General features: G+C 40.1%; 1 protein-coding gene across 3 annotated transcripts in view; it reads left to right on the top strand.

The window, feature by feature from the left end:
* The window catches only part of LOC134359927 (astrotactin-2-like), a 1,812,737-nt gene that overhangs the window by 916,986 nt on the left and 875,734 nt on the right, over positions 1-20,017 (top strand). For all 3 annotated transcript variants that reach the window (XM_063073791.1, XM_063073790.1, XM_063073789.1), the window contains one exon: positions 1,730-1,867. In XM_063073791.1, coding sequence (XP_062929861.1) covers positions 1,730-1,867 — 138 coding nt within the window. The remainder of the gene's footprint in view (positions 1-1,729; positions 1,868-20,017) is intronic.

The following is a 20,017-nucleotide window of genomic DNA, read 5'->3' as shown; positions in this document are numbered from 1 at the left end:
AGACAAGTGTCTGATTTAAACACTTCAAAGAGAGATTATTGGTTCTGCTGGTAACTGGAGGGGCTAAGGATGATGATTTGAATGAGGAGCATTTATTCTGGTGTAAATAGTTGACAAAATAAATTTCCTCAAACTCTTAATGAAATGTAGCTGCTTTCTTGCCTTCTTTATAGCTGCATCAATATGTTGCGTCCAGGTTAGTTTCTCAGAGATATTGATACCCAGGAACTGTAACTTGCTCACTCTCTCCACTACTGATCCCTCTATGAGGATCGGTTTGTGTTCCCTCATCTTACCCTCTCTGAAGTCCTCAATCAGCACCTTGGTTTTGCTGACATTCAGTGCGAGGTTGTTGCTGCGACACCACTCAACTAACTGGTATATCTCACTCCTGTACGCCCTCACGTCACCATCTGAAATTCTGTCAACAATGGTTGTATCATCAGGAAATTTATAGATGGCATCTGAGCTATACCTGGTCACACAGTCTTAATGGTTTGTACTTGAGATTTCAAGGTTCCTAAATAGGTTAGAATTGATTCCCCATCTCAAGTTGTTCTTGAAGCTGAACCATCTTTCTGAAGCACCGTAATGTACATGATTAAGCCATTTCCATTGTGATATTGGTTTAGAGCTCCAGGCTGCAGGAAAATTGTGCAGTTGATATGTGATAAAAAAGCTTTGGAGTTAATATGGGAAATGGTCATCTCCTCCCATCACTTTTGATAAGTTTGCATGTTCTTCTGTCAATAAAAGAGACTGAAAACTGCCTTATGGGAATGCCTGGCCACAGTCAGTCAAAACAGAGAAAGAGCAGCTTGAAACATTTCAAAAGAACACACTGAATCATTAGAACAAAGGAGACATCAAGATATTTCTTATGAAACTCTGAGAATGAAGTCTACTTAATTCCAGTGCAGGAATGATTAAGCTTGTTCCAGAGTGGAGATGATGGAGACTGAACGCTTTCAATTCATCCTCTAGACTGATTCCAGTTCAACAGGTAGTTTATCAGAGGTGAGGTACAGGATTGTGGCAAGCAGGAAAGCCAAGAGAGTTGCAATGAATACACTTCCCTGCTTGACTTCACTCAATATCCTTTTACCCCAACCAAAATAATCTATATTCACAAGAAAAAAATACAAAAACCACAATGCATGGCTCTCTTTACATCCATAATGCCATTGAATCAATGCATTCTTATTGGATACATTGAATGAGTGGTAAGTAAATACAGATATCACAGGGATTATAAGAAGCTTGGATTCTTTGACCAGCAGCTGAAATCTTAGTAAATGTAAATTATATTGGCTTGAAAAATATAGTGCTTTTTATTTTGTGCACCCAGTAACTTCTTAGTTTTGATGAACTATAGACAGATTTAGCATCCCTTTTTTGAATTCTAGAAACGTAAGAGTGATCAGCTAACCCAGCATATTGTGCTCATCCATGGTTCAGCTGAAACATGACCACATCCAGGCTGCACTGAGTGCTCTAATCCAACCTGATGCCCTCTTGCTTCAGCTGCATTCTCTATATGATGCAGTTACTCACCAAGCCGCCTTGAAGTCCTCATACTAGGAACCATAAGTACCGTAAAAATATGTCACCGGATTGATCTCTTTCTGAAATGACTTCAATTTATGTGAAAATGTTTTGTGTACAAGAAGCTGACTTCAACATTACTGAAGGATATTTAACTGTTTAACTGCTGTCTTTCTATTCATAGGTCTACCTACAGCCTAAGTCAAGGTTTGTGGCTACCAGTCAGCAAGAGTTTTGTCGTGCCTCCAGTGGAGCTATCCATCAGCCCATTGGCCAGCTGCAAGACTGATGTTCTGGTCACTGAAGACACAGGGGAGGTTAGGTAAGAGACCAATTTTAGAGGCTATGAGGAGTGTTAAGATTGTTTTCACTGTGATAATGATGTAGAGAGGTGGTTTATCTGCACAGGGACTGAAAGACAGAGACCATTTAAATCAAGGGTAATCTCTTCGCACAGTATCATAAATCTTTTCCTTATGTGGAAGTTGAGACACTGAATATTTCTTTGACTGAGAAAAATAGATGTAAGGGGCATTCAGACCCAGAAAGGAAATTTGAACTGAGGCCACAATCAGAGTACCTGTGATCCAATTCAATGCTGAAGCAGGGACTGAGGACCTGGCGACCTACTGCTGCTCCTGTTTACAATGTTCTTATGCTTATATTATGCAGAAATCAAATTAGGGAAGCACTTGTCAGCTGTTACTTCTAAATCATCAAATTCATTGAGTAGTTTGAAATATGATGTATCTTGTTTTATCTGTTTATTCAGTGTTCTGATTTCGCACACCATCATTTTCTGTGACATGCATATAAAATTAGAGCCTTATTTATATTTCCTGGGTGGATTATTGTGTCTGCATGCAGTTCAGTCCCAGAAAACCATCTGGAAACTTTATCTTCTTTTTTTTCCCTCTGTTAGCTGAGTCTATCTTTATTGTTGAGTTTGTATAAGTTACTGATTTTTAAATCTTTTGTTGTATTTAATTAAAACTTGCGGTGAACAAGTGTCAGCAACGTCCCAATCTTGTAATATCTCAGACTTCTATAGTAAGTGAGTGCCAGTAACTTCAAAACATCTTAGGAACTGTTAAGCAACACACATCAAAGTTGCTGGTGAACGCAGCAGGCCAAGCAGCATCTATAGGAAGAGGCGCAGTCGACGTTTCAGGCCGAGACCCTTCGTCAGGTTAGGAACTGTTAACCTTTGTCCAGATTCTGGGTGGATTTATGGCATCCTTAGCACAACAGAAATTCCACTTTATTCCTTGAATCATAGGTCTATGTAACAGAAGAGCTACATTTATCCCATGGACTCCTGCCTGGTTGTCAAAAAGATACTCAGCCTTATTACTACTTTACAGCACAAACTCCGTTGCCTTGTAGGTCACATCTCCAAGTATTGCTGAAATGCCTTGAGTTTGTCAATTTCAAATACACCTTCAAGCAGTGAATTCCAACCCACTAGTACTCTCTGAGTGAAAATCTCTTTACTTACCATCCCTTAAATCCTGCTACGAAGACCTTTACATCAACACACCCTGCTTTGGTTTAGTTACTGATCTAATATCTCTACATATTTCTAAGAAGATACAAAATAGCAGAGCATGAAAAATGGTTTAAGTTTTTAATTGCCATTTGTTGCTGCACAATTAACTAAGAAGGGAATGAACATTGCCCTTTTGGTGTGTCTTAACTCTTCGACATAGAATGGACTGCAGAATTTTGCAAAAACAGTATTCCAGACCCAAAATGTAGCACCTGTTTCGAGTAAAGATTTAATAGTTTCTGTTTCTGTTTAAACTTTCTGAATAATTGCAAACATATCACTGGCAAATTGGAAGGATTGGCAAACTGGCTAGTTGGAAGGATTTTAGATGCTGAAGAAAAATAAATTGCATTAAAATTTATTCCTTGATGCAACGAAGAGTGGTAATCTGGTACAGTGTTGCAACGAATGAGGTGAACCCAAGTGCAGGACACAGACATGGAGAATTAGTTGGGATGCAGACGTGAATGGCAAACAGGAGGGAAAGCTCGGTGCTGAAGTAAAACTTCAGAAGACTTATCTTGATGTGGAGAGGCTGTATTTCACAGGTAAACCTGGGAACTGGAGTAGAACTTAGAAAACTGATCTTGACATGAAGAGATTGAGTTTCACAGGTAATTCTCTGTACTGGAGCAAAACTTAGAACACACGGTCCTAAGCGGCTGGGAAACGTTAATTACCACACAGGCAAAACCAACGATCTGACAGCTAGTGGGTGCAAAGCCGGGCTGTATCTTGTTTTACGGCGGTTGGCATCCAGCTTGATGGTGCATTACCGCAAAGCCGGGCTTCTTATGCTGCAGGTCTTTATGAAAACCAGGTGTACCGTTATTAACAGAAATTAGGAGAAAAATGGGTAATTAACGTTCGGAGCCGTGGCACAATCAAAGGGAATTAGGAGCAGATGGAGAATTAACGGTCGAGACCATGACATGCAGTTTTGCAAATGAAAATGGAGATTGTATATAAAATATTTCTATCAGTATGTCCGGTTTATCATCTGTGAGTAAAATCATGCAATGAAACTGAAAAATGTCTTTAAAAGGTTCAAGAAAGCAATTTCTTGATGTTAAGTGGCCTAGTGCATTAAATATATTTAATTTTAAGTTATTTTTGGAAGGCGCATTATAATATCCTTGTAACTGAAAATATTTTAAAAGCTTCTTTGAAGTTCCACAGATGAGCTCAGTTAAACAGAAACCTATGATAATGATGATTAGATACTTCTAGGGCATAGCCAGTATATGAAGAAATGTTGATTTTAGACCAGCAGTTGAGATTATGGAAGCTCAATTTTTTTCTGCTGCATATGTAATGTGCATTTGGTGCTTTGCTATCTTTTACATTGATTTAACTCAACTACAATGGCATGCACAAGAGCAATTCACATTGAGAATGTGTTCAAATTACCTTTGTTCATAGTCAACAGGGCTGTAGAAATTTGTCCCCTGTTACATACGCTTCATTCACAATATCTTACATGCAACTCTGCTTCTGAAATTCAATTCACAATCCATTTCAGTCGAACCAGATTTCACAAGAAAAATTTGATATGCATATGTAACCACATTGTGCATGTTGTATATATTACAGAGAACAGATTGCCTGAATTAACTGTTTGAAAAGCTCCAGAAATTTAAATCCACTCCTCTAAAGAGTTACTAGTGTCAATTTAGTGACAGTCTCCCATCTGGCAAAAGCAGAACTATTGGACCGAGCAAGAAATTTTTGGGAACCAACGTTCCACAAGAGATCAGATTGCAAGGAAATCTCCTCTGACTCGCAAGACAGTTGTCTATCCTACCAGTTGGTGGCTTTTGCCATAATTCAGACAGGACTGCCCATAACATCATGAATATGCTTCCGTCAGAGGAAAGTGAAAACACTTGGCCTTGGTTTTGCACTTTTATGACAGGCCTTCCATGTGTCTCAGCTTGAAGCTTGACAGAACTGAATAGGCCACGGGCAGAAGCAGAACGAACTCGAACATCATACCCACTGTTCTGCTGCAGGTCAGGAGAAGCAACTTGAGCTCTTGTCGAATGTTAGTTTCCAAAAATTCCTTGCTGGGTCCAATATTTCTGCTCCTATCAGATGGGAGACTGTCACAAAATTGACGCTAGTAACTCTTTAGAGGAGTGGATTTAAGACTGGTCACAGATCACCATACCTATATTGCCTGTTGCCATGTGGCCAATCTCAAAAGTAACCAGATTCTGCTGGGTTTCAAGAGGAAGCAGCTTAGATAGTTTTCTAAAAATAGTCTTCCTTATATAAAAAAAGGTGATATTGTTCAGTACCATGGAGGTGTGAGAGGTAATGAAGCAAGCAGCAAGACGTGGGTCAAGTTAGAGTTGGTTAAGATAGTGAGATTTTTTTTCTGAAAGTTTAAAATGTCAAACCTTGATTTGCAGGCTATTCGCTGAGCAAAACACTGCATATTGTTATGGTTTATTGCTCTTGCCCTGTGCAGTTAATTATCTCCGAGTTTTCTCAAACTTTTGTAAATGATTATGTCATTATCTTGACTAGTGGTGACCTGCTGCTGCCTCGGTTGCAGTCTGCTCTTTTCTCTTAATGAGATTGTGCTTTTTGAGTGAAAATAACTACCAAATTGTAATTATGCACAGACATTCAAAACTAATTTGTCCTGTCTAATGTGTTTTTACAAACCTAATTTTCCCAGAGTTTTGGCCCTTTAAGTATATACTGAAGCGTTCATTATCTATGTGTTAGCGGCTTGTAACATTTAACTGCACTTGTCTTTGAAATACAATCACATTTGTAACCTAAGCAATGCAATAGCTTGGATGTATGCTGCAAGATACCACATATAGTAATCAGCTATTTATCACAGAATCAGAATCAGGTTTAATATCACTGGCAAATCTTGAAATTTGTTAACTTTGCAGCAGGACTACAATGCAATACATGATGATATAATTTATATCAAAAATCTGTAAATTACAGTAAATTAGTGCAAAATCAGAAATAAAAAGTAGAGATTTAGTGTTCATGGGAGCAATGTTCATTCAGAAATCAGATGGCAAAGGGAACAAAGCGATTCGTGAGTTGCTGATTGTGTGCCTTCAGGCCTCTATACCTCCTTCCTGATGGTAACAATGAGAAGAAGGCATGTCCTGGCTGGTGTGGGTCCTTAATGATGGACAGCGCCTTTTTGAGGCACCGCTCTTTGAACACATCCTGGATACTACAGAAGCTAGTACCCATGTTGGAGCCGATTCGTTTTACAACTCTCTGCAGCTTGCTTCGATCCTGTGCAGTTGCACCCTCTGCCCCACCCATACCAGACAATGATGCAGCTGGTCAGAATGCTTTTCATGGTACATCTATAGAAATTCTTGAGTGTTTTAGCTGCAATACCAAATCTCCTCAAACTCCGAATGAAATACAGCCACTGTCTTGCTATAGAATATCATAGAATGGTATTGCACAAAAATGGGCCTTTTTAGCCCATCTCATCAAATGCCAACTGTGATACCTATCAAGACTAATCCCATTTGCCTGCATTAGGGCCATATCTCTCTCTCTACCTTTCCTATCTGAATAGCTGTCCAAATACCCTTTAAATGTTGTAATTCTATCTGCCTCTCCACCTGTTCTGTCAGATTGTTCCATATAACCACCATTTCATGTGGAAAAACTTAGACCCTTACTGTATGCTTAGAAAGAAGAATGTCTTCTTAATCTGTTACCAATGAGGAGTCCAAGCAATTAGATCCAGGAGCAATTCCTGCCACTGCCTGTAAAAGTTTGTACTGCGTGGGTTTGCTCCGGGAGTTCCAGTTTCCTCCCACAGTCCAAAGACGTACCAGTTGGTATGTTAATTGTCCTCTGATCAGGCTAGGGTTAAGTTGGGAGTTGCTGAGCAGCATGGCGCGAAGTGCTAGAAGAGCCTCCCCCATGCTGTATCTCAATAAAATAAAATACTGTGGAAGCTAAATGTCGACGAGATGTGCCGTGAGGCAAGCTGTAGTTTGCACAATGGTGTAGTTGTCAGTTTCTACTGAGTGACTTTGATATATTGTGTTTTGTACAATGCTTACCAACTTCAGCTATCTGGTTCACAATCTGAAGTATATCATCAAATTCTCCACTTGATCAAAAGTTGTAAGGCAAACAAAACATCACTTTAAATTTAGAGAGATTTACATACCTATTGTTGAATCCGCATGAGTGAGCTGGTATGCAGACAATCAGATACTAAAAGATGGAATCCATTCTGCTATAATGCTTGATGCTCCTTCAAAGGTAAATTATTCCTTGAAAAAACACTGCACTTGCACTAGAGTACAGGATAAAGGTGGCAATAATTTACCACAATCACACTTCAGATCTTAGGTCACCTAGATTAATTTCTTTTCTGTTTAGCTCTTCAAGACATTAGTGTCTCCTTTTATGACAAATAAAACAGGATGAGAAGCTTGTATCTGTACCAACATTTCTGCTAAACTATTGATGGGAGGAATATTAAAAAATTAATTTGGTATTGTAATGTTTGTAGTTAGAACCCTTAGAATAAATAAGTTGCCAAATATCATTTTCACCTATTTTTGTACTGCTATCTGCTTAAGCCAGTGAATGGGAGCTCAAGAGTAAGAGGCCTTTTATATTATAAACGAAGGAACAACAGGCTCATTGGACCATGCCACTATGAAGTATTTGCCTCAGACAGGAGGAAGAAGACCAGCTACTCTGTTGTGTCTATTTGCATTCTGTGAAAATTCAGGTCATTAAAGAACATGAAGGAAATAATGGTTACAAAGTCATGATGTACAAAGCTGAAAGTGGGTAAGTTGTTATTAATAATGAGTAGCAGGCTGTGATCAGAGGTGTGTCAGAATCTGAATGCTTGTTACATTATTATGAAGTGCACTGAGATGTGGTTTTGCCCTTTGTCAGTCCTATTTCTTAAAATTGCATCTTGTGTACAGGGAATCTACAATGTCTCAATTTGCCTTTATAAATGGATTAAAACAATCGAACAGACGTTTAATTCAACACTTCCAATACTTCATTGAACTGTTGTCATGCACCATAACATTTAAGCTAAAAACTGACGATGGGAATTGTTTGTATCATGAGAAGGAGAACGATGGCTACGTCGAGAGGCCCAAACCAGAGGGAAAATAAAATCAACAAACATATGCAAATGTTCAGCTTTATCATTCACTTATTTGAAAGATATATTTTGAAAAAAAAGTTGTTGAAATAAAATAAATTAAAAGAATATTTTCTTTTGTTCAATAAGCATAATTACCCTTAGGATTAGTAACCGTTATTAAGAAGGGTAATTGAATAATTGAGTAGTGTTGCATTGATTGCTTATAACTTTAGAATATGAATGTTGAATCAGTCAAATAACTTGTACTTGAAATAATCATATTATTGCAAAGAAGCCAACCTATTATGCACCATCACCATGTATCAAGACAGTAGCAACAAAATATGTCTGACAGGCCCATAGTTTGAATGCTCTGGGTGCCAAATTGTTTACAGTGTGGTATCCAAAGCACATAAAGAAACAAGTTGCTCTGGCTATCATTTTGTAAAGGGGATTAATGTTGGTGACATTAACACATCAGATTCTGCTGTCAGTCGCAAACCATGCTTATTTGTGTCAGAAGTAGCAGATTGGGACCCACCAGTATTACTAGTTCATGTGTTAACCTTATGCACTTAAAAATACATTCATCACCAAAAAGGATTCTCTTAGCTCTTCTCAAGTGAAATGGCAATATTTAAAGAAATCAGCAGCTATTTAGGAGTCAGTTGTAGCCTGTTTTCTACTGAATGTAACATCTAATCAACCAGTGTTTGCTTCATCGAGACTGTAAGGATGTGGTGTGCTGGAAATGGTTTTGCAGATTCTGAAATAGCCATTTTCTCCAGGCCCAGTCTAGAAGGCAGCTGTTTTCCAATGTAAATGAAATAGGGCACACAGAAGGCATGTTAAGCTGATGTGGCATGAGAGAGAAGCGTTCAGCAATAGGCCACGTCAGCTCAGAATCTTCTGCAAATACTGCTGTCTGCATCTGAACAAGCAACAGTCTGCAAGGATTAGTGCCTTCATTGGAATGTGCATTCAGTCAAAATGCTCTTTTTGAGCACAAGAACAGTAGAAAGCCACTGGCAATGTTCTCCTGGCTGTTCCAGGATAGCATTGCCAGTGGCTTTGGTCATGATGGTCATTGCTTATGGGCTGGAGATATCTGCACCATAGTCGAGTGAGCCACACACTGTTATGTAAGGAACATCACACCCAGTCCTCTTTCAAGTAACAGAGAACAGGCTTCATCAACTTGTAGAATGATTGGTCCAAAATGCGTAGCAGAGTGAAAATGTGGCCTGGGTTATATTGCCAAAAATTATGAGACTGTATCTGGATGTTGTTGACAATAGATCAGATCTCCCATGTACAGAATATAGTAGGCACATTGAGAATCCATGGAATGAGAATAAAACTCACACTTTATTTTTCATGAGAACAAACTTAAGCATTGCAGACAAAAAGATGGTTCAATATTATTCAATTTCTAGGCAAGTGATTCTTCATTGTAATTCCTTCTCTGTCCAGTGCGTGTGTAATGTTACTTTAGAATGGTGCTGACAAAACTGATATTTATATCTTTATGTGAAGTAGTGCTGTTCAGAAATATTTCTGGAAATCTCCACTCATGACCTTGGGAAACAGTGAAACATTAAATATTTTGTTAGCTTTGAAAATCTGAAACATCTGTATTCCTCAGCACAAGGAGAGGCCAAATTCAGATTGGATGATCACTCTGCAGGAGGCCAACCCTGAGCTTCCAGTGGCTCGTTACCATTATCCTTTATCTTACCCTCATTGTGAACAAGATTCTAATGTTCAAACGAAGCTTATTGTTAGAATCAGAAACTAGTTTAACATCAGCGGCACATGTTGTGAAATTTGTTAACTTTGTGGCAGCAGTATTGCAATACATGATAATCAAGAGAAAAACAAGTGAATTACAGTTAAAATATATATATAGCCGTGCTTAGCCCACAGCTCTACTCTCTCTACCCACAACTGTGTGGCTAGGCGTAGCTCAAATACCATCTATAAATTTGCAGATGAATATAACCATTGTTGGTAGAGTCTCAGATGGAGGCGAGAGGGCATAGAGGAGTGAGATGTACCATCTAGTGGAGTGGTGTTGCAGCAACAACCTGGCACTCAACATTAGTAAGATGAAGGAGCTGGTTGCGGACTTCAGGAAAGGTAAGAGGAAGGAACACATTCCAATCCTCATAGAGGGATCAGAAGTGGAGAGAGTGAGCAGTTTCAAGTTCCTGGGTGTCAAAATCTCTGAGGAACTAACCTGGTCCTAACATATAGATGCAGCTATAAAGAAGGCAAGACAGCGACTATACTTCGTTAGGAGTTTGAAGAGATTTGGTATGTCAACAAAACACTCAAAAACTTCTATAGAAGTACCGTGGAAAGCATTCTGACAGGCTGTGTCATTGTCTGGAATGTGGGGGGTGGGGGGTGGGGTGGTCTATTGCGCAGGACTGAAAGAAGCTGCAGAAGGTTGTACATTTAGTCAGCTCCACTTTGGGTACTAGCCTACAAAGTACAAAGGACATCTTCAAGGAGCAGTATCACAGAAAGGCACCGTCCATTATTAAGGCCCTTCAGCACCCAGGGTCTGCCCTTTACTCACTGTTAACATCAGGTAGGAGGTACAGAAGCCTGAAGGCGCACGCTCAGCGATTCAGGAACAGCTTCTTCCCCTCTGCCATCCAATTCCTAAATAGACATTGTACCTGTGACCACGACCACACTTTTAAAATATATTATTATTTGTTTTTGCATGATTTTTAATCTATTCAATATACACATACTGTAATTGATTGATTTATTTATTTCTTCCTTCTATATTATGTATTGCATTGAACTGCTGCTGCTAAGTTAACAAATTTCACGACACATGCTAGTGATAATAAACCTGATTCTGATACACATATAATAGTTAAATTAAATTAATTAAACAAGTAGTGCAAAGAATACAAATAAAAAAGTAGTGAGGTAGTGTTCATTCAGAAATCGGATGGCAGAGGAAAAGAAGCTGTTCCTGAATCGTTGACTGTGTGCCTTCAGGCTTCAGTACCCCCTCCCCGATGGTAACAATGAGATGAGGGCATGTCTGGGTGCTGGAGTCCTTAATGATGGGCACCACCTTTCTGAGGCACCGCTCCTTAAAGATGTCCTGGATACTGCGGAGGCTAGTGTCCATGATGGAGCTGACTAATTTTACAACTCTCTGCAGCTTACTACAATCCTTTGCAGTAGTACCTCCCCCCGACAGTGATACAGCCAGTTAGAATACTATGCATGATACATCTGTAGACATTTGCGAATGTTTTTGGAGACATACCAAATCTCCTCAAACTCCAAATGAAACATAGCCACTGTCTTGCCTTCTTTATAGCTGCATTGATATGTTGAGTCCAGTTTTTGTCCTCAGAGATATTGACACCCAAGAACTTGAAATCGCTCACTGCCTCCACTTCTGATCCCTCTTTGAGGACTGGTATGTGTTCTCTTGCCTTACCCTTTCTGAAGTTCACTGCAGTCTTCAAGACCCAACAGTGAATTCAACACCTTCAGGTAATCAGCTTCTACTACTGTTTTTATGTCATATTTATTCCACATTCCTCAGGTAATTCCAGTTTCTGCATTATCCCATCCTTTCTATTGTTCTCGTACTTCAATTTACACAATTACTCCCTTTCTCATTGAGCTTCTCCTATCCTGACCATTTTCATCTTCTTCCCCAACTCCCCATCTCTGCATCTTAAAACCTGTGGATCTCTGGCGGTTAATGATTCTGATGAAAGGTCATCAATTTGAATAGTTAAGTCTGTTACTCCAGCCACAGAAGGAGCCTTACCTGCAGAGTACTTCCAGTATTTTTCAGTTATTATTTAGTATTAGCAATACCATCTCAGTTTGAAATTACTTCCTCAATGTGGTCATAATCCAGCAGCCAACATTTGATTAGTCGCTAAGATCAGCCACTTCAAAGCGCCTTTGCACACAACGGTAGTTATTGGGTGAAAGAACTACATTTGGGCCAATACTTCAGAGGCCTCCTGCTCCTATGTTTGACCCATTAGCCTCAGCATAGATCAGGGATCAAGCATGGGGCTTGCATTATCTTCACAGCATTGATTCCGATTACACTGCCTGCGCCAATTAATTAAATCGTTAGGAGCACAAAGTCCATCTCTTTTTGCCATGACAAATGCTGTGTGGATTTATTTGACAGCAACTTCAGCAAAGAATGAATAAATCTGTTAAAAGTTACATGCTGAAAATGTGCATATGTATAGAATTAGTTTTTTGAGAGAGTATAGATTAAAAGGTGACCCCTGCTGTAACCCCATTATAAGGAAAAGTTCCTTTCAGTGACCTACCTGTGGCATGCGTTCTCAGTATCATAACCTCCCACTCTGAAGGACTGCAGTGGGAAAACTCAGGCTAACCCAGACAATTGTTGCCTTATTATATTTCCAGCTTCTGAAATCAGTGCCATTCAAGAGGTTCAGTCAGTGTTGCAAACAAATTTACTTGTGCATCACAAACTTAGAGGCCTTTTAGTAGACCTCTTTATGAATAAAGAACAGCAGGGTGAGCTGCCTCAACAACTATCACCCTGTAGCGCTCATATTTACTGTGATGAAGTGCTTTGAGAGCTAGGCCATGGCTATAATTGACTTCTGCCGGAGTAGTGACCTGGATCTGCTTCAATTTGCCTATCACCACAATAGGTCTACAGTGGATACTAGCTTGCTAGATCTCCACTTGACCTGGGATCACCTGGACAATAGCAATACCTACATCACGCTGCTGTTTCTTGACTACAGCTCAGCATTCAACACAATCATATCCTCAGTTCTAATCAGTAAGCTCCAAAACCTTGTCTTCTGTACCTTCCTCTGCAACTGGATCCTTGATTTCCTCACTGAGAAATCACAGTCTCGCTAGCAATCAACACTGATGCACCTCAAGTAGAGGCCACTGCTCTACTCTCCATTTCCAAAATTGAGGGGCTAGGTGCAGCTAAAAACACCATCTATAAATTTGCCAGTGACACAACTATTGTTGACAAAATTTCAGACAGTGATGAGGAGGTGAGATAGATGAGCTGGTTGAGTGGTGTCACGGCAATAACTTTGCACTCAATGTAAGACCACAGAATTGATTGTGGACTTTAGGAAATCAAGGGAACACACACCAGTCATTGTCAAGGGATTAGAGGTGGTAAGGGTGAATAATTTCAAGTTCCTGGGTGTCAGCATCGCTGAACATGTATCCTGGGCTCAATATATTAGATTAGATTAGATTATGAGGACACGCAGTCCTCTTTCATTGTTATGTAGTAATGCAGGCATTAAGAAATGATACAATTAGTTCCTCCAGAATGATATCACAGAAACACAAGACAAACCAGGACTAAAAAAACTGACAAAAACCACATAATTATAACATATAACAGTGCAAGCAATACCGTATTTTGATAGAAGAACAGACCACGGGCACGATAAAAAGTCTCAAAGTCTCTCAAAAGTCCCATCATCTCACGCAGATGGTTGAAGGAAGAAAACTCTTCCTGCCACGTGCTTCAAGATCCGCAAACTTGCCGTTGCAGCATTCTGGAAGCACCTGACCCCAGTCCGACTCCGACCGGCTCTCCGCCACCGAGCACCAAGCAGCATCTCTGCCGAGTGTTTCAGCCCCAGCCCTGGCAACAGGCAATAGGCAAAGCCGAGGGTCGGGGGCCTTCCCCTCCGGAGATTCTTGATCGCACAGTAGCAGCGGCAGCGAAGCAGGCATTTCAGAAGTTTCTGTAGATGTTCCTCCGTGCTTCTCACGGCTGTCTCCATCAAATCAGGATTGTGCACGGCATCCTACTTCACAAATACGATATAATTTTGCAGTGGCCACGCGCACTGCGTCGCGCTGCCACTTCTCCTCCCCTCCTGAGTTACAAAGAAAGCACAACAGCAGCTATATTTCATTAGGGGTTCGAAGAGTATTGGTACATTACCAAAGACACACAAGTTTCTACAGATATACCATGGACAGCATTCCTAACTGGTTACATCACTATCTAGTATGGAAGAGCCTGTGCACAGGATTGGAAAAAGCTGCAGAAGATTGTAAACTCAGCCAGCTCTAACATGGGCACTAGACTCCTCAGCATCCAGGGCACCTTCAAAAGGCATCCATCATTAAGGACGCCAATAACACAGGATATGCCCTCTTCTTATTGCTTCCATGAAGGAGGAGGTACAGAAGACACACTCGAAGTTCCAGGAGCAAATTTTTTGCCCCTCAGCCAATAGATTTATGAATGGACAATGAAACCGTGAGCACTACCTCAGTATTTTTTCTCCTCTCTTTTTGCACTATATATATTAATTTAAAATTTTAATATACAACACTGTGCAATAGTACACACACACACACACACACACACACATATATATAGCTAGGGTACCTGAGACTTTTGCACAGTACTGTAGTAATTTTAAGTATTGCAATGTACTACTGCCACAGACAAAAACAGACATGATATATGTGAATGATGATGAACCTGATTCTGATATGCGTCTATTGTGGACTGAAAGTGAGAAGGGAGAAGGGAGTGGGAAGCACCAGAGAGACATTCTATAATGATCAATAAACCAATTGTTTGGAATCAAGCGATCTGGCTTGGTGTCTCAGGGTTGGCCGTGCACTGACACTCCTCCTCTGACACCTATCCCTCAGCGCTCCACCCTCTCCATTCCCAACATTCTTTGCTCCTGCCAGATTTACATACTCACTCTCCACTCTGCGTTAACAAATACAATACTATGTAACAGTCTTAGGCAATCTAGCTATAAATATATGTACCTCGGACTTTTACATGGTATTGTAAATAATTATTGTAACATATATTTTTTATTAATTATGTATTGCAACGTGCTGATGCTGCAAAACAACAAATTTCTTGACCTATGGCAGCGATATTAAATCTGATTCTCATAAATTGAACCCAAATAAATGATAAGATCAAGGAATGCTTTGCTGATCTTTGGCATTGTTAGTTACCATAGATATTTTTTAAACAATGTTAATAAAACCTGTGGCAGCATGATGGATTGTGTAATACACAGTGTTCAATTTTAATATTTCAAAGTTGGCTTTGCGTAGGCTGCTCAAAATGGATGCCATCCAGTTGTATCTAGTTCTCCCTCTGGAGCTGCCGTGTAGATTGCAATCCCGTCTGAAAACTGACTTAAAAACCCAATCAATGATAAGCTTTCCAGGAGAGATTTTGCTCAAAGGCAAGTGTTTAATCAATAAAAAAGTGCCAATATTTTCGACCAGACTCTGACAGCAGATGCTGGTGATAAATGGTTGACTTAACGTAAAAAGGCAAATTTATTATGTTATTCTACAGCTCCATTTATTCATGACTTCTAAAGCTGTTCATTTCTTGCTGTCAAAGGAATCCATCATAATCTACACCATGGGGCACTCTGTGGTTCCTAGCCGATGATTTAAGTGCACAGTCTTTTTAGCAGCTGGTCTCTGTTAAGTATAAAAGCCTTATCTTTAATTCTCAGATTTTGGTGAGATTGGGTAAGCAAGAGGTGACATCAGGACCAGACACACCAGGATCATATGAGGGTCAAATGGTGTCATAGCTAGCAGAACTGCACCAGAGATTTGGGTTCAGTCCTGACCTTGGGTGGATTTTGCACTAGGTGCTCCATTTTCCTTCCTCGTTCCAAATGTGTGCATGTTGGTAGGCTAATTGGCCATTCTGTATTCTGTATTTCCTTTAGTGCAGTGGTTCCCAAACTGGGGTCTCAGTTAATCATAGGGGTCCATGGCATAAAAAAGTTTGGGAAACCTTGCATTAGTGTGTAAGTGAATGATAGAATATGGGAGCGCTGATGAAATTGTGGAGAGATTTTTTAAAAATTGAAGTAATGTAGTACATTGGTGGTAGTTTGGCATTGACTTGGCTGTCGAAAGGACCTTTTCTTTGCTGTATATTTCTATGTCTCCATGGCAACAACCCCATAACCCCAGTTGGTAATTGGTTGAGCAGTGTCAGAGCATTGAATAGTTACTGTGTATATCATCTGATGCAGCTGTAATGCTTCAAATGGTCGAATAGCCAATTCAACCTAAACTTTGGTGAAGAAGACCTGGAACAAAAACCAATAGACCGTAAGACTATCAGATTATAGGAGCAGAATTAGGTCATTTGGCCCGTTGAGTCTGTTCCGCCATTTCATCATGGTTAATTCAATTTTCCTCTCAACCCCGATCTCCTGCATTCTCCTCGTATTCCTTTACCTCCTAACCAGTCATGAATCTGTTAACCTCTGCTTTAAATATACATAAAGACTAGGCAAGAGTTCCACAGATTCACCACCCTTTGGCTAAAGAAATTCTTCCCATACTCCCCTCACAAAGACCCTTTTGAAAGAAATGCTAACATCGCATTTGCCTTTCTTTCCACAGACTCAACCTGCAAATTAACCATTAGGGAATCCTCCCAAGTCCCTTTGCTCCTCAGTTTTTTTGTATTTTATCTCCATTTAGAATATAACCGACCCTTTCATTTCTTTTACCAAAGGGCAATACTCCACACTTCCTGACAATATACTCCATCTGTCATTTCTTTACCATTCTCCTAATCTGTCTAGGTCCTTCTGTAGCCTCTGTACTTCCTCACAACTACCTGTGCTTCCACCTATCTTCGTATTTTCTTCAAACTTTGCAACCAAGCCATCAATTACATCATCCAAATCATTGACATATGAGTTAAAAAAGAATCGGTAGAATCACAAACCCCTGTGGAACACCACAAGTCACTGGCAGGAAACCAGAAAAGGCTTCCTTTATTCCCACTGTTTGCCTCCTGCTAATTAGTCACTAGAATCCATGCTGGAATCTTTCCTGTAATTCCATGGACTCGTAGCTTGTTAAACAGCCTCATGTAGGGTACCTTGTCAAAAGCCTTATGAAAATCTAAGTACACAACATCAACCAGTTCTCCTTTGTCTATCCTACTTGATATTTCTTCAAAAAATTCCAACAGATTTGTCAGGAAAGATTTTCCATGCCGACTATGGCGTATTTAACCATGTGCCTCCAAGTACCCTGAGAACTCATCCTGAATAATTGACTCCAACATCTTCCCATCCGCTGAGATCAGACTAACTGGCCTATAGTTTCCTTTCTTATTCCTCTTACACTTTTTGAAGAGTGGAGTGGTATTTGTAAGTTTCCATTCTTCCAGAAACATTCCAGAATCTAGTGCTTCATGAAAGATCATTACCGATGCCTCCACAATCTCTTCAGCCACCTCTTTCTGAACCTTGATACCTGGAACTTCCACCATACTGCTAGTGTCTTCCATAGCGAAGACTGATGCAAAATACTTATTCAGTTTGTCTGCCATTTCCTTGTCCTCCATTAGTATCTCAACAGCTTTGTTTTCCAGCTGTCCGAGATCCTCTCTTGCCTCTCTTTTGCACTTCAGGGATCTGAAGAAACTTTTGGTATTTACCTTTAATATTACTGGCTAGCTCACTTTCGTATTTCATCTTTACCTTCTTAATGCCTTTTTAGTTGCCTTCTGTTGGTTTTTAAATGCTTTCCAACCTTCTAACTTTCCACTAATTTTTGCTCTATTATATGCCCTCTCTTTGGCTTTTATGTTGGCTTTGAATAGAATAGAACAGAAGTTAGCACTTTTACGCAGCAAAGATAGACGTTCACTATTGGATATTCTTTCCAAATATTTGTGTTTTCTGGTAGTTGATGTTGCTTTATTCAGCTCCGTATAATGCTTGTTGTATTATATATTCTCACATAATATACTACATGCACAGCTTTTTGATTGTATAGTAAACAACAGCAGTAAAATAATGAAAATTATGTGATTTTTAAATGAAAATAAATGCAAATATGTGACATCATGCTTTAATGTGACATCATGCTTTAATTTGACGGGTATGATTTTATTGAAATTATATTTTGTTATTTCAGCATAAATTTTTTTTTGTGAAGTCTGAGTAGTATGTACTGTTTTAACCCCAAATTAGGAAACAAGCCTTGTAAAGTCACGTTCTGAACAATCAATATTATCCAGATGGACCGAGATTAGATGTCTGAAAGAAGATGACTAAATTTATAACTTTCAATCATGTGTCACAATCATTACTTGTAGAAATGTATGCTGCTGTCTAGAAATCAGACCCATTTGTACTTCCTCTCTGTAATTTTAAATAGTGCACAAAAAAGTAAAATCTTTGGCCTTGGGGAAGCGGGAACTGGCACTTCCAGAAATCATTCACCTTGACTCTATCATGTTCTCATCTGCAAGAAGCACTTTAGTTGTTCAATGATGGAAGCAGCATAAAAAGGTTGAGATCTGTGATTCTCTAAATTAACTTACATTTAAATGAGTACATCGCACTGAGGGTATTGTTTTAAAACTTTCCCTATTCTTCACCAGATATCATAAAGCCAGAGTCAAACTTATATCATGGAAATAGGTCATTCAGCCCATCGTCCATTAATGCCAACCATCAAGAAGTCAATTTACACTAATCCTATGCTAAATATACTTTACTTTCTCCACATTCCTGTCAATTCCACACACACACACACACACACACACACACACACACACACACACACACACGCACACACACTGCAACCCCTTCAGTTCCACTGGGTAAAAGTTCTGGAACTTTCTCCCTTGCAGCATTTTCTGGGAGTGCCATAACAGACAATCTCACCTGGTCTCTCAACACCAGCAGTTTGTCAAAACCAGCAGCAACTCCACTTCCTGAGGAGATTGAGGTGAGTGAGACCTGGGCCGCCCCACCCCATCACTTTTTAACCAAGTGTTACAGGCGCACCACCAAGATTGTCCTGACCAGCTGCATCTCCACATGGTACAGGAATTGCAAGGCAACTGACCACAAGTCCCTACAAAGGATTGCGAAGACTGCTGAGAGGATCACTGGGGCCTCTCTTCAGAGATACTTATCATGAGCCCTGCATAAGCAGGACCCTTAGCATTGTCAGTCCATCTAGCAATCTGTTTAACCCCCTGCTGATGTGGAGAGATCTCTTGAAGTGCTCAAAATCTTGTGGGAGCATCAGATGCAGCTCCTATCATCAGTGAAACACATCACGTTGAGTTTTTACTTTTCTGCGAAACTGCAAACTAGAATAACAATTTCTTAAAGTGAAAACTTATCAGTTGATAGTAAACGCGAACAACAGGAATTCTGCAGATGCTGGAAATTCAAGCAACTCACATCAAAGTTGCTGGTGAACGCAGCAGGCCAGGCAGCATCTCTAGGAAGAGGTGCAGTCGACATTTCAGGCCGAGACCCTTCATCAGGACTAACTGAAGGAAGAGTGAGTAAGGGATTTGAAAGTTGGAGGGGGAGGGGGAGATCCAAAATGATAGGAGAAGACAGGAGGGGGAGGGATAGAGCCAAGAGCTGGACAGGTGATAGGCAAAAGGGGATACAAGAGGATCATGGGACAGGAAGTCCGGGAAGAAAGACGGGGGGGGACCCAGAGGATGGGCAAGAGGTATATTCAGAGGGATAGAGGGAGAATAAGGACAGTGAGAGAAAGAATGTGTGCATAAAAATGAGTAACAGATGGGGTACGAGGGGGAGGTGGAGCCTTAGCGGAAGTTAGAGAAGTCGATGTTCATGCCATCAGGTTGGAGGCTACCCAGACGGAATATAAGGTGTTGTTTGACCTAATCAGTTCCCCTCTACCACCACTCTGCTCCGTCTAGCGGAATTAGTCCTTACTCTTAATAATTTCTCCTT

Source organism: Mobula hypostoma, chromosome 21, assembly GCF_963921235.1.
Source record: "Mobula hypostoma chromosome 21, sMobHyp1.1, whole genome shotgun sequence".
In the NCBI taxonomy this organism is placed as follows: domain Eukaryota; kingdom Metazoa; phylum Chordata; class Chondrichthyes; order Myliobatiformes; family Myliobatidae; genus Mobula; species Mobula hypostoma.
This window is presented reverse-complemented; position numbering and strand designations above follow the sequence as displayed.